Source organism: Plodia interpunctella, chromosome 17 (assembly GCF_027563975.2).
Source record: "Plodia interpunctella isolate USDA-ARS_2022_Savannah chromosome 17, ilPloInte3.2, whole genome shotgun sequence".
In the NCBI taxonomy this organism is placed as follows: Eukaryota; Metazoa; Arthropoda; class Insecta; order Lepidoptera; family Pyralidae; genus Plodia; species Plodia interpunctella.
Genome location: NC_071310.1, coordinates 6,811,842 through 6,826,883, shown reverse-complemented (window position 1 = coordinate 6,826,883; position 15,042 = coordinate 6,811,842). Strand labels below are relative to the sequence as shown.

General features: G+C 38.0%; 2 protein-coding genes across 3 annotated transcripts; one reads left to right on the top strand and one right to left on the bottom strand.

Annotated features, from left to right (window-relative positions):
- Positions 1–272: 272 nt before the first annotated feature.
- On the top strand, positions 273–3,421 carry Etfb (Electron transfer flavoprotein beta subunit). The gene is made up of 6 exons (XM_053757281.1): positions 273–486; positions 725–883; positions 1,043–1,201; positions 1,546–1,626; positions 2,355–2,495; positions 2,807–3,421. Exons 1-6 carry the CDS (start codon positions 436–438, stop codon positions 2,975–2,977), a joined length of 762 nt encoding a protein of 253 aa, XP_053613256.1. The 5' UTR covers positions 273–435; the 3' UTR covers positions 2,978–3,421.
- A 366-nt stretch (positions 3,422–3,787) lies between these two features.
- Positions 3,788–12,698, bottom strand: LOC128676868 (uncharacterized protein). 2 transcript variants are annotated; one of them, XM_053757279.2, is made up of 12 exons: positions 12,254–12,698; positions 11,289–11,402; positions 10,756–11,125; positions 10,389–10,544; positions 9,638–9,697; positions 8,053–8,240; positions 7,458–7,566; positions 6,725–6,807; positions 5,296–5,460; positions 4,728–4,881; positions 4,207–4,371; positions 3,788–3,927 (listed from the first exon to the last, which is right to left on the bottom strand). In XM_053757279.2, the coding sequence occupies exons 1-12, from the start codon at positions 12,484–12,486 to the stop codon at positions 3,817–3,819; spliced, it is 1,908 nt and encodes a 635-aa protein (XP_053613254.1). In that variant the 5' UTR covers positions 12,487–12,698; the 3' UTR covers positions 3,788–3,816. The 2 variants fall into 2 exon arrangements, with proteins under 2 accessions (XP_053613254.1, XP_053613255.1); XM_053757280.1 differs by having other exon boundaries at positions 5,296–5,445; positions 12,254–12,697.
- Positions 12,699–15,042: the final 2,344 nt, after the last annotated feature.

The following is a 15,042-nucleotide window of genomic DNA, read 5'->3' as shown; positions in this document are numbered from 1 at the left end:
TATCAGTTTATCACCACAGTTGACCAAATCGTGCAGAACATAACCTAAAATAGTGTTATTATTTTCAGGATAATCCACGAAATCCTTCCTTTTTCCTTTAAACTCGCACCACGATTGCGTAGAAGGTATTTTTGGTCGTAAATCTGCAACAATATTAAAAATTGGCGCTTTTTGCCTCCATTGGCAATGTTTTTTAACCCTAGTTGTACCAGTAGCGCCATCTGCGTAAAGCTTTGCGTAATATGTAGGTACTCTTTTCAGTATTGTAGTCGAACAAAGGTAATCTCCATAATAACATCTGGCAACCCTTTTGTTTTCTGTCAAATTTGGACTTCGAACCTCTCTCGCTCAAAGTTAGATTTTATTTTGTTTTTACTAATTAGAAACGTTAGTTTCATAAGTTTTAATTAGTCAATTTAATATTAATTAAATAAAATGTCCCGTGTGTTAGTTGGTGTAAAGAGAGTTATCGACTATGCCGTGAAAGTAAGTAAAAATTCCAAAGTGCAAAGGTTACAGTTTAGTTTGTTATTTGTAGCTATAATAAGTCAATAAATACTCTGAATATTACATATTGTATTAATTTGAGAGCAATTAACATTTTAATCTAAAAAAACGTCACGTAATTTTAATACTATATCTTGTAACCTAGCAAAATAACAACGTAGCACTATCTGGTAACTGTCGGCACGTATCAGAATGATTGACCTTATGATAACTGCAGGTTCGCGTTAAGCCCGACAAGAGTGGTGTGGTGACCGATGGGGTGAAGCACTCTATGAACCCATTTGATGAGATCGCCGTGGAAGAGGCTGTGAGGATGAAGGAGAAGAAACTGGCCAGCGAAGTCATTGCTGTGTCCTGTGGCCCGGCGCAGGCTCAGGTATGTAAAGACTATTTATTTCCATAGTCATTAAATCGTTTATTTCATATGTAGTTGTTGTTTTTTGTAGTTTGGCTAAAAATGTTATAAGACATTATATCATTTTTAGCCAAACTATAAAAAACAAGTAAAATAACCTAGAAATTATTTATTTTTAAGGAAACCCTCAGAACAGCCCTGGCAATGGGTGCTGACAGAGCCATCCACGTGGAAATCAGTGGGCCAGAATATGAGACCTTGCAGCCGCTCCATGTTGCTAAGATTCTGTCCAAACTAACACAGGATGAGAAAGCTGACCTAGTCATAGTAGGAAAACAAGTAAGAATTCATTTATTAGTAATTAATTAGTTAAGAATTCACTTATTAGTTATTAATTTAGAAGACTTTTGATAATTTGAATTTTGAAACTTTGAAGTAAAGTTAAAAGCACAATTATTTATAAAAAACTGTTTTTTATCTCCATTTTTAATGTGCATCATTTCAGTTGTCTTTTCTTAAAACATCTTCACACTTCTTTGGGGCTTAACAGCCTAGAATGATACTGCAAAAATGAGGATGATCGTTCACTAGCAATTGTTTTAGCAACTTTTCCACTTAAAAATAAATAACCTGTTTGTCTTTTTTTTTTCTTTTCCACACATTGTTATGAAATGTGTTTTCAGGCCATCGATGATGACTCAAATCAGACCGCACAAATGACAGCTGCTTTGCTTGACTGGCCACAAGGCACTTTCGCATCTAAGGTAAGATTCGATCAGACAATGTTGGCATTAGTTTTTATCATTTTACATTTTTTTAAGCAGATTCTTGTTGGGTTTTCTATCTTGTCCAATATGTGACTGTGGAGTTATGGAGATTGATAATATAGAGAAAAATGTCATCAGATAAAACCTTGGCCTTTGAGAACTATATCTTATCTGAATGTAGTCCAAACAATGAATCAGTTAAAATTGTAAATTTCTTAATCAGAACGTAAATTACTCCTATACTGTGATTTATTTCCATGATTGTTTGACACTATTACCACAAAATTTAAAAGTCATTCAAATTACCACGGTAATTTGAATTCTGCACCCGGGACTAAGCTGTCGTGGTAATGTTGCGCAATTTTTGGTAATAGTTTATGAATCGTCTACTGCGCAGGCAAACAATAGGCACACCTGTATTCTACCTCAACTCGCGTATAGGTGGAATACGCGAGTTGAGGTACATGTGATAGATAACCTATGTTATAAACTGCCCGCATACCAAACTTCGTAAAATTCCACCCAATAGAATTTGCGTGTTAATAACAAATAATAGACATCGTCACACACATTTCAACTTTTACAGTTATAATATTAATGCTATAGTAAGAGTTTAACTGGATTATCTCAGAAAGATACAGTAAAATATCTTGATATAGGTAAAGCTATTTAGGATTTACTCAATTTTTTAACTTGTTGTGTGGTTATGTGGTTATCTCCTACAGATAGAAAAAACTGACGCTGGATTGACTGTGACGCGCGAGATTGACGGCGGGCTGGAGACCATCAAGACCAAGCTGCCGGCCGTCGTCAGCGCGGACCTGCGGCTCAACGAGCCCCGGTACGCCACTCTGCCCAACATCATGGTGAGTAGTAGTTGTGAGCATTGTTCCGGATGGACATTAGGGGCGTGGGTTCACTCCCCGCTCGATGCCAAAAAAAATTCTCATTATTTTTATTTATGTTGTCTCATTATTTGTATATTATGCTTCGAACATTTTATCCTTCCATTTTTATATCACGTGCATAAATTACGTTTTCTAGCTGTCAGTAACTTTTCATTTTGGGCGAATAATCCGTGTTAAACTTTAGACCATGGAATTAGTAGGTCGGAGTACCTACTAATTCCATGCTTTACATGGTTTTTTAGTAAAGCTGTTGTATCATTCTCACACAGAAAGCCAAAAAGAAGCCCCTAAAGAAAGTAACAGCCAAAGACCTCGGCGTAGACCTGGCCCCCCGCATCAAGGTGGTGTCTGTGGAGGACCCCCCGCAGCGCCAGGCCGGCAGCGTCGTCCCCGATGTCGACACTCTCGTCGCCAAACTAAAGGAAGGCGGTCATGTTTGATTTTTCTAATTCGAATGTACACTCCATTTTTTCTTACGAGTTATATAGATGTTGCATAGATATGTTTTTAAAATGGTGGCTCTGCCGCAGAATACAACATAAAAAATCTTAATAATTAAAAATAAAATTGATCACACAACTTAACAATGTGCAAAAGGCAGCTATATCACTGTAAGCAATTTCTTCCAGTTTGCTGAAAACAATATTACAGCACTAAACCAAATATTTGTTCAAACCTATACATTCTAATGTAAAACATCTATTAACCCCGAAAGTAGTCAAATTATAAAAATACATGGTAGTAGTGTTTACAGTGTAAGGCTTGTATGAAAAAATGAAGTTTAGAACCCTTGTATATGATTTTTACCATTTTGTATGAGAGATTTTGATGTAAATGATAAGCGATCATGTAGATACGTTGTTGAATATATACTTATACATGTTTTTGTAATCTTCTAATCATTGTCCCTGATCCAGAAGAAAATAAGTTTCATAAATCTTATTGTGTTATTGCGAACACTGGTGTTAGATTATAATTAAGCCGTCGAAAGGCATTTGTCATGACTAATTACCGCCTTCTAATGGTACTTGCCACTAGATGGCGGTTTCTCATACACATTAAATAGCCAACCAGTTTGCAGGTTTCCTCATTCCTCACCATGCTTTTCTTCACCAGAAGAAATGAAAATTACTATAGATGATAAGTATACAAACTCATATAAAAAATATAAAGCAGTGAAAACTCATATGAAAACGAGATTAATTATCTATGTTTAAAAAGTAAATAATGTCAAAATAAAACATAAAAAAGATGTGATAAAACTACTTTATTTAAGTATCTAGTACATAGCTTCGCCGCTGTAAGGCTCGTACCACACGATCTTGCCCTCGAGACAGCCCGTCACCAGCATGTGGTACCGCGGGTTGAACTTCGAGCTCACCACCAGGTCCTGACGAAAGACATTCAAAAGTTACATTTTCAAGTCTTGACGTCATTTCGCGTCACTGTGTCATTTTGACAAAACATGATTTTCGCATGTTTTAACTACCAGGCTTGTAGCTCATTTGGTGGTAAGTGGTCACCGGAGTCTATGGACAGCTGCAATACCAGGGTTTCCCGCTTTGTGGCTTAGAGGTCTGCTCTCGAAGCTGAGGAATGCTGGTCAAAGTCATAGTCTGCTCTTTCCGCTTCCATAACAGTCGACCGTATGCAGTATCCCGCAAGTTACCTGGTGTATGCCGAGGCTCTGGCCCACGTCGACCATGGGCACGGGGCCCTGGAAGTCCTGCACGCAGTGGCTGAGCTCGCCGCAGTCCTCGCTCAGCGCCAGCAGCCGCATGCCGCGCCCGAACGGTGAGCACACCAGCCGCCCGTCCGCGGAGTAACACAGCTCCTGGCGGGGACCACGGACACTTGCACTCGGTTCCTTATTTATTTACTAGCTGTTCACCCGCGGCTTCTCCCGCTTCAATTCCCTCGGAAACAGCTTTTTCTTCGTATTAAAATACGGTTCCATATCGCATTTAAAATACAGCGCCATCTAATGTTTTTATTGCAAAGTTTTTTTTTATTAACATTTAGCGCCACCTTGAAACACACACAGCGCCATCTAGTAGGTTTATATTTGGCGCCACTTAGAATATAGGTTTTTCGCAAATCCTACGGGAACAATACTTTTTTCCAGGATGAAAGGTACTTAATTAAATATATGCGAAATTTCAAGAAGATTGGTTGAATAATTGCCTATACCTTGATAAACCCTTTGCCCTCGTTGGTCTCCTCGATGTAGTAGAGCAGCCGGTCCCGGTTCTGTCGGATGTAGTGCTTGGTGTCTCTGTCCTCGTCACTCACGCTCGCGCTCGCTCTGCCGCGGGACGGGCTCGACGTCGACGCTGACGATGTACTGGAGATGTTATATTTAGTCAGAAATTAGACCTTTCTAGGCGATTTGCTGCGCTCCCGTGGGAATTTGGGGATAAAATAATGAAAATCATGGCGTGAAGAGGTAACAAATAAACAAACTTACTTTCGCATTTATAATATTAGTTGGGATTTTTCATTCGAATTTTAAGTTTTATAAAGCATAAGGGGCCACAATCATTCTATCTATCTATGCGTCACGGTAATGCAATCTAGTATGTGGTTGCAATTTGTGTAGGTTGGCGTGCTGTTAACTGTACCTATTCATGGAATTGGCCACTTTCCAACTAGTCAAATCAGTTGTATTTGGTAAGTTAAATATCTATATGCATTTCATTTTATATCCAGTCAAGTAGCCAATTCACAAAAGGTGTATCAGACCTGAGACAGCACCAACCTGTCTTCGGAATGCGGTCGATGCAGCGTGGCGGAGGGCAGCAGCCGCACGGCGGCGGAGCGCAACGCGCGCGGACGCAGCGCCGCGGGCGGGGCGATGCCCGTGTTGATTCCCATTATACGCTGCATGTTGAAATTGCGACCCACTCCTCTGGAAATGTGGTAACTGTTAGACGGTAAAAAGAATCACTGCAGTAGTACACCACAATCTGTATGGTCGTGACGTCACATCACTACGTAGTCGGCACCGTAGACAGAGAAAACTGTAGACCACGTCATATCTTCCATTTGGCATCGAGAGATGTGCGTATTAGAACATAAGAAGGAATGAGACAGAGCGCTGACATATTTTGTCTCTCATGACGAGCCCAGCCCAATCTACCGCTTTGTATGAGAGTAGTTGGATTGGGTTGGGAAGTTGTATGGAAATCTATGTAATTTTGTTACACTCGTCTGTGGTACATACACATAGTTACGTTGTGGTGGTTACATCGTTTTCTTGGTCTATGGCCGGCACCATTTGCTAATTTGAATCTACTTTCAGTCATAAAGGTTTTGGAAAATATGTTCTATTATCTTGTTCAATGTCTCGTGTCTTCTTGGCTGGAAACACTGGGTGTTTATCAATCAATTTTGACCATTCTATTTGGTATTGTTATGACAAAAAGATGTAGTTTTTGTACTCTTTATAGACCGACAGTATAGATTAATTAGAATTGATGGCCGGCGGAAAATATCAGACCTACGGGGAAACACTCAAATGAGAAATAAATAAGCGAGCCAGCTTTGTTATCAGTGAAGAAGTCTTAAGAGACATAGCTAAAGGAACATAAATTAATTTTAATGACATTAAAAGATTGCCACCAGAACCCATCAATATGATATTAAAATTCTGAATTAGATCACCTTCGAAATGAGTTTGAAATATATTAATTGCTTGTCGCTCGTATTTCCCATGGCAAAAGTACTCATTCTGAAAGGTACTCTATTTCCTTTTTCGCACTTCTCATGTACTTTACATTTGTAACTGGATGTTGGTGATGGATGCGGTGATGGTATAACGGTTGAGACGCCCGCATGTGGATCGAAAGGTCGCAGGATCGAATCCTATTCGTGCCACATGAGTTTGTATACCAATCTGATTCATGTATAGTAGTTTTCATAGACAACTACCTGCTTCCGGTAAAGGAAAACATCGTGAGGGAACCTGCAGACTAGTTGATTGTTAACACGTGTGTGAAATGAAGAAGGCAAGGGCAAATCACTCCATTATAGTTCCAAGAAAGCTATGAAGAACTATATGATATGTAGGTATGCCAGATTCTAAGAAAATCGAATATATGAAGGGTACAAACTTTCGTATTCATAATATTAATTTTCAGGTATTCGTTGGGATGCAATAAATACAGATACAAATTAAATATATTTACCTTCTATATAATTCTTGAAGTACTCTGTGTTGTTTGATTGTAATAGATGCCTCCCACACGTCATTCTGTATACTTGACAAACCCTGTGAAGGGAAAAGAGAGACATATAAAAAAAATATTTCTTAGAAATTTATATCGATTTTATGTCATAATAGTATGTTTATCACATTTATGATATTTATCATATTTATTCTGAATTACATTTAGATTTAATGTGTTTGTAATTTTAAATTGGTGGTGGTGGGTAATTTTCTCGCTTTCAGTTTCTCTACGCGATACTAACAAGAAGCGTCTTGAGGGACAGACAGGTAACGAAGTGTCCTATTGCCCCAGATAGTTGAAAAATCGTATCTGACATTTTTTACGAAACTAATTATGTATGTATAGAACACATATTATTTGGAAACAGCAAAGACGATTCCAAATATATATAACTAGCGGCTCGCCCCGGCTTCGTTCGGCTTTTCAACAAAAATCGGATAAATCCATAGATTTATCCGATTTTTGTTATGATAGAAAGTAGCCTGTGTAACTCCTGAATATTTCTCCGGCCTTGTTGTTGTCGGCCTTGTAGTTTATGAGTTTACCCATTACATATAAAAATACAAATGATTTCTCTTTATAATATTAGTATGGAAAAAAATAGATGCATCTTTTCAACTATCAGGGGTAGCGGTTCTGTTGTAACCGTCTACCGAAGCCCTAAAAATGAAGAAGAGTATGTATAGTATACCCCTTGCAGGCGCTCGGAGGCGGCGGGCTCCGCGCGGGAGCTCGGCCCCGCCTCGGGCTCCGCCGACCGGGGACTGCTTCTGTCTCGCTCCGATCCTTCTGTTGTCGATCTACACAAGAGGTATTTATGCAATAAATAAAACTGTGTAAGTAAATGTTTTGAAAAATCATATTTGAGTGTTTAAAATGTATAAAGAGATTTCGTCAACATTGAGGCGGAAGGCGGGAGCGGAAACAGTCAGGCGGAAGCGACATGGCCAGATATTTGTTTCCTCCGTAAAAATACATTGTCATTGTGTTGTTGTTTTTTCAACATTTCGTAATAAAAAATTAAAACACCACAACACAAAACAATCACAAAAAGTACAGTCTGTCAAGAAAGTGAAAAAGCGGATTTTTTACGAACTACATTTGGCTGAACTACTCCTGTTGGCAAAAATGCCATTACAATCCAGTGTTGCCAGCCAACAGGAAACAGCGCCTTTACTAAATTTCTTTACTTTCTTGATAGATCGTAGATAGAAATCATTTACAAGTGAAAATCGTCACAAATGATGAGTTCATTTCGGCAAATAGACCCAATAAATGTAACTCACGGTCCGTCAGCGGCGGAGGTGGAGGCGACGGGGGCGGGCGTGGGGCGGTGCGCGGGGCGCGGGCGCACGCGGCGCAGCGAGCGGCGGGGCGCCGGGCGGCGGGCGCCCCACTGCGCGCGCGGGGGCGCCGGGTCGCGCGTCGACTTGTTGCTGGGCGCGCACGGCTGGATGTCGTGGATGCACGACCACTGGGAAGGTTATGTACCTATAAATACTTTTTGACCCTGGACTATCTGACGACCTCGGTGGCGCAGTGGTAAAGTTCTTGCCACTGAACCGAGAGGTCCTGGGTTTGATCCGTCGGGTCATGATGGAAAATGATCTTTTTCTGATTGATGTTTATCTATATATGTATTTGTTATAAAATATAGTATCGTTGAGTTAGTATCCCATAACACAAGTCTCGAACTTACTTTGGGGCTAGCTCAATCTGTGTGATTGTCCTAATATATTTATTTATATTTATTGTTTGAAGTGGTATTGGTCCAGTGGTAAAGACCGTCCGACTGTGATCGAAAGGTTTCCAGGTTCAAATTCTACGCGTGCCACATGAGTTTGTATACCAATATGTCTCATGTTTTCACAGACCACTACTTGCTTCCGGTGAAGAAAAACATCGTGAGGAACTTGCCACCAAAGGGCGAAGTGCGGGTTTGCATTTCACTTCTCACTATCCAATCGATTCGAAGTAACACGCAGCGAACCAATCACATTGCGGTGTGGTTGTCGTTGCGTCACGATGGCGCACTGTGATTGGTTAGCTGCGTCTCACTGCGAGTCGACTCGATGGCGAGATGTAAATAGCAAAGTCGCACTTCGCACACAGATGTCGGTAGGTAATCGTAAATAGTCCGATGCCTTTCGGCGACTTGAATCTTGAGATCTGACAACGGTGTTAGCAATAAAAAGATGAAGGTGAGACCCGTTATATTACTGAAAAAAAAAAATACAATTGACGATAATTGTAAGCCCTTCTGTCACGATAAGACCTATGACTTTCTTTCAGTATTTCTTCTCAACTGGTAACAAATATTATTTGTTACTAGTTATTGATTTTATTTATTCATGTTAATTGACCTTTTTAACGAAGCTTGATGTGGATGATTTAAATATTTAATAAATATTATTTAATTTAAAGATTGATGTGTAATTAAGTGCCTGTTATGGTCTAATTTCGGAATAAATTATTCAAATTTATCACTATCTGCCTAATTCTACCTACGTGCTATCGCTATACATTGTTCTTGTTTTGCTTGTTGTTGTCTTGTTTCAAGTTCACATTAAAACTAGTGTCCGATCGAACGATTTTTGGCCGACACCGAAACTTTTGGCTAATAATAATATTTTTAACAACGATAAAAGTAATTTTTGTGTTCACCCTTTGATGTAAAGAAGCTAATTAAGATAGATAAGCTAAAAGATTAGTTCCAAGGTTTCGGCTGGCAAACCGAAGCCGAATGTTCGATTGGACATTTAATTAAAACTAAGGAATATACATTTATTCGCATCGCGTGTTGAGTTCGCCGTTAGTGTATGGCAGCCATGAAAATAGGATAAGCGTCGTCAACGGACACTACAAACTCACCTCTGATCTGTCGTCGTGACTAATATTTCTACTCAAAGCACTCCAGCCTAATGGATGTATCTGAAATAAAGTGTAGTAATAAGTTAAATTAACTTTTATTCAAAATTCAAATTCAAAATTCTTTATTCAATTTAGGATGATATACATCACTTATTGACTTCAAAAAATTACTTAAACTAAAGTAATAAAAAAAGTACTAAAGTCTACTGCCGGCCAAAGCGCAGGTGAAAAAGAAGCGGCGCAACAAACTTCACCGCAGCCTTTTCTCCAAGGACGTCAATTAACAAATATAGGTCTTATCCTTTCCTTACATATTATAAAATAAAGTCCTCACATCGCGTCTTTCTGTATGTACGCGATAAACTCAAAAACTACCGGACGGATTTTTTTACGGTGTTCACCAATAAATAGTGTAATTCCTGGTGAAGGTTTAGATGTATAATTTATTATGGTTTTAACAGAGCGAAGCCGGGACGGACTGCTTGTTGGTATATATGGCTTCCAATCTGACGATATCAAGGTCATGAAGTTTTGGAGAATGGAACGTTTCTTAAATACAGTTTTCCACAATCACTTATTTTTTAAATATCTTTATTAGCTGAATAATAAATATATATGCATCGATTTTCTTAAGACTTATGAGGAAACATGTCTCTGGCCTTATTTGTTGAGGGGATATACTTTTAAACGTGCCAAGAACACAGGCCACAGGAAATATGTACTTATCTTCCTTTTAGCATGCCTGATTTACCTGCAACGAGCTGACGACCTTCGCGTCGTTGCCGTCAGGGAAATCCGAGACGAACTCTACTCTGTTTTCCTTCCGGCTCTCGTCGAACAGGTGGTCATAGGTCGCTGCGATCGGGATCAGCTGGTGGCTACTCTGCATCAGCCGGTATAGGTTTGGCTGGGATGGAGAAAGGAAGTAATCATTAAAAAAGCAGGCTTTGCTGGAGCCATAAGCTAGCCACATTTCTGCTGCTAGCTAGCTGGAGCCATAAGCTAGAAAAATTATATAATATAAATTTATATAATAATATATAAAATGAAGATAAAAATAAAGGGGAGTAATATACTCAATAACAAAGAGAGAGAAGCCATTAAAATATTTCTGTTACCTTAAATCCATGTAAATCCTTTGCTAATGTTGACAAATTGAGATTATGTATAATGACCAGGAGTCCTCCTGTCGTGCACATCACCATCTGCTTTGCATCCGGAGACAGCCGGCACCTCATCAGGCCGGAGGCATGAAAAACTCTTTGGTATACCAAATTACATTCTGTGTATGAATTTATGTCCCATGTGTAAATACTGCCATTTAGTTCTGAAGTAACAAGTAACTTGTCCTTGAATGAGAACTCAATGTTTTTAACCCAAGACGAATGGCCGAGAAGAGACCGAATCTTCTTGTTCATGTTCCGGACATCCCATAAAGCTATTGTAGTGTCATCCGAGCATGTAGCAAACATTCGTCCATCTAAGAATCTGTTGAGCAATGTTTATAATGTAGGACTTGAATAAATTCTGACAACATTATTCTATAGATTTTTGTCTAGAAAAAAAGTCTAGTTTCTGAATACATGTGTTGAGAAGTAGTCTTTGCTGTTTTGAGAAAGGAAATTGGTTATAACTTTCAAATATAACTTACTTTACACAGTTTACACAATCCGTGTGAGCTCCATTGACTGTGTGGATCCTCTTATGTGTGAGTGGGTCAAATATTTGTATGGACTTCTTTTCACATGCGGCTACCAACAGTGTACTGTAAAAATATTACAATAAGATACATCATAATCTGTATTGCCCATAAAAGATAACAATGGTACTAAAATAATATTAATTTATATACAAATACAAGACTAGGTAAATTATGTTTCACACTGTTACTACATGTAATGAAAATGACAAAGTTGTACCTAAATAACAATATTAACTTTATGAATACAGGTACTATAGCATGTATGTAGGTAAGTAATAGTCAAAATAAAATGGTACCACCATAAAAGACTACTAAACTCATTGATTAAAAAAAGTAATATCGCCTTTATAAAAAAGGTGAGGTAAAATTACTAAAGAACACAAAAATCATAAACAACAGTTGATTACTGTAAACACTACTACATAACAAATTGATGATTGTTATGGTTAAGCTACTGGTCAGCTCAATTTTTATATCTTTTGTTTAGTGAGAAGGTTAATTTCAAAAGAGGAAAAGAAAAGCCAAGAATGGCTTATATGGGCCAGATAATGGAGAGAGCAAGAGGTCAAAACAATGGCTAAGTAGACAGATAAAGATAGAAAACCCCCACCAATAAGAACTTTCTTCATGTTGAATGAATGAATACTGGTCAGCTCAATTCTCATCTTGGTTATTCATATTTTATATTGACCTATAATATTAGGCTAGTAATATTTTTATCAGCACCTGATCACAATCAAGTTTGTGATACTTTTAGGATATTTAATTCTGAATATGTAATCAATATTGTTATAACAAATGGTCTAATAGAATTATTGCAACAGTTCAAGTACATTTTAAGAAGTAAAATACTAATTATAGAACCAAGTAAATAACAAAACGAAGGCCAATTAGTGTAAAAGCAAAGCACTCACCCTTCAGGGGAAAATTCAAGATTGAACACTCCACCAGTGGGCAGCACATTTGCTTGATCGCAGTCCCAAGATGCCATGGGCTTCATACCGCAATACAGACTGCGAGCCATCGCGTCTCCAGCCCCAACGGGCGTACCGTAGCCCATCTCCCTGTCTCTCAACCAGTACGGGCTAAACGCAGAGTATCTCGACATATATCTTGAATTAGCAGAGTTAGCCATTGTGGAACACATTCTGGGTACGGGGTCAGTCAAATCACTTGAGCAAAATTATATTTAAGTACGCAGCATATCAGTAATAATAAATGCGAAAGATCTGCAGAATTTACGACTACATTTTACATATATCATGGAATAATTGATTTGATTTTAGATTTTATTTTATCGTACAACTATTTCCAAATCCTCTTGATTGACGTTTATTTGACAAAAGTTAGTTTGTTGACAGTTTAACGCTTTTGATTTTGACAACTGCGTGATTGATAATGATAGATTGGATTAAATCGATTTACTATTGTGAAGTGGATCAGCATGTTAGTCGATTAGACTCGATTTATTTTTAATTAATTGATGCCCGTGACGTGACGACACCCGCATTGGAGCATTTGGAAGTTGTGCCAGTGCGAACTACAATATTTATTATTATAGTACACACATATAAATAAATCATAAATATCCCGTAAACTGCGCAGCGACTATAATTCATAATGGCATCGACGCCGCCGGACGCTTTAGTACTTGAGTTACAAAAACGAACGTTTTGCTGAAACGATAAGGCGTGTATTCATGTTTCTTACACCGCTGTGTTCGTGTTTAGATAAGCTAGCTCGTTGTTGAATAATATAAACAAATAGGACTACATGACTTTGTCAATGTATGGCCAAAGTCAAAGTTTTTTTTTGTTTCTCAGATTTTATCATGTAAACCTATAATTCTGAAAAATAAAACAATGTATGAAGTAAATAGGCTTTTATCTAACACAATAAAACATCATTTTACAATAGTTCAATGTAAAAAGTTACTATACAATAATTTCGTATGACGAGCAAGACAACATTTAGCCGAATAGCGGGCGCGCGGAGCGCACAACAAAAAGAGGGTAAATTTTGAGTGGTATCTTTGAAGTTTCATTAGACACACGAGTTGGGTTTCAGTTTATAATAAACTATCATGTCGTTAGCATATTATATACAACGGTTCATAAAGAATAAATATTTAATTTAGGTAAAATGTCCAAATGTTTATTACACTTGAAAATCATGGTAGTCATGCAATCACCCTCTACTAGGGTTGCTTATGTAAATCCCTAAATACTAAGTATGTATAACTAAATAAATTCATGTCCGCACTTTTAGGGACTTGCATAGAGCCCAAATGCATTGCTGCATTATACAGACTGTTCTGGTCGTACACCTCCGACAGACGTCCCGTGTAATTATTACAATCTAATTTTTGTAATTAATTTAAATAAATAAGTTTAATTGTCATTAATTTTTATAACTTTTTAAAAACACTCCCATACGTTCCCCAAACAACTCTAGGTCATATTATGGGGAGTAATAACGTGTACTGTAGTTACTAAATATTAGTCATTTTCTAGTAATGTCATTACAAGTTCTATATTGTGAATATATTTTCTATCCATAAACATTAAGACAAATATAGGTATCCTACAAAAACATTAAAACTGTAGCGACTTCTACAAGCATGAGATGACGCCTGCACGGCGCTATGAACAAGATTTTCACGCCTACGCCACACTGCCGTCACTGCATTTCTGCGAGCGTTGAGACAGATCGAACATATTTATGCAGTGAACCCCTGGCGGCAATCGGCGTAAAATAAATCGCAATTTGTGATTGGTTATCATCATTTCTTATACGATTCAAATGTTAATTTTGGTAATAAAAAGCCGTGTAAATCTGTCACAATATAGTCTGATTTTCTACTGCAGTTCGAGTTTCATTTCTGCAGTATACTCTCCTACAAAACTCTTACATTTTGTACGTATTTTCAAACCTACCTACAATTTCTAAGAAACAACATTAAAAAAATTCAAGGAAGTCGCCTGACCTTGACCTATTGAGCCGGACTGCGCAACGAACATAATGTTGGTTGCATATCTGCTACCATTATTTTGCTTTTTTTGTTAATTTTACTTTCTCTTTAGACCATGGAACCACTTTCTAAATACTACAGGTATTACAATAGTTATGCAAAATTTACGTGATAATGGGACCGGTACCTACGATACTAACTCAACGATACTATATTTTATAACCATCCAAGACCCGGGCCAATCAGAAAAAGATCTTTTTCCATCATGATCCGACCCGGGCCGGAACCTGTCGGTTCAGAGGCAAGCACTTTACCACTGCGCCACTGAGGTCGTCATATCAAGTACTTATATTATTTCGCTCAAAAACAAGTCCTCCAAACAGTTTTGAGACATACAGACAGGGAGAAATGGAGAACATGCTTGTAATCACGAAAAAATCTTGTAATACAGTAATTGTACCGACAGCTCATAAAGTGAGATAAGGGTAGGTAGGCGGATTCCAATGACTGCGAACATCAACATTCAAATAACTAGGTATTGCTGCAGATTCACTTGCGCAAGTGTAGGTTTTCATTCCTTCAGGAAAGTAGTCTCAAAAATGTCTCTTCAATAAATTAAATGTTATCAATTACAGTTCATTCAAACTAACAAGTGCATCAGATTTTATTATTCATCACGTTTACTTTTCTCGTTTTCAGTATAACATCTTAAGGTGCTGTTAAGTGAGAGGT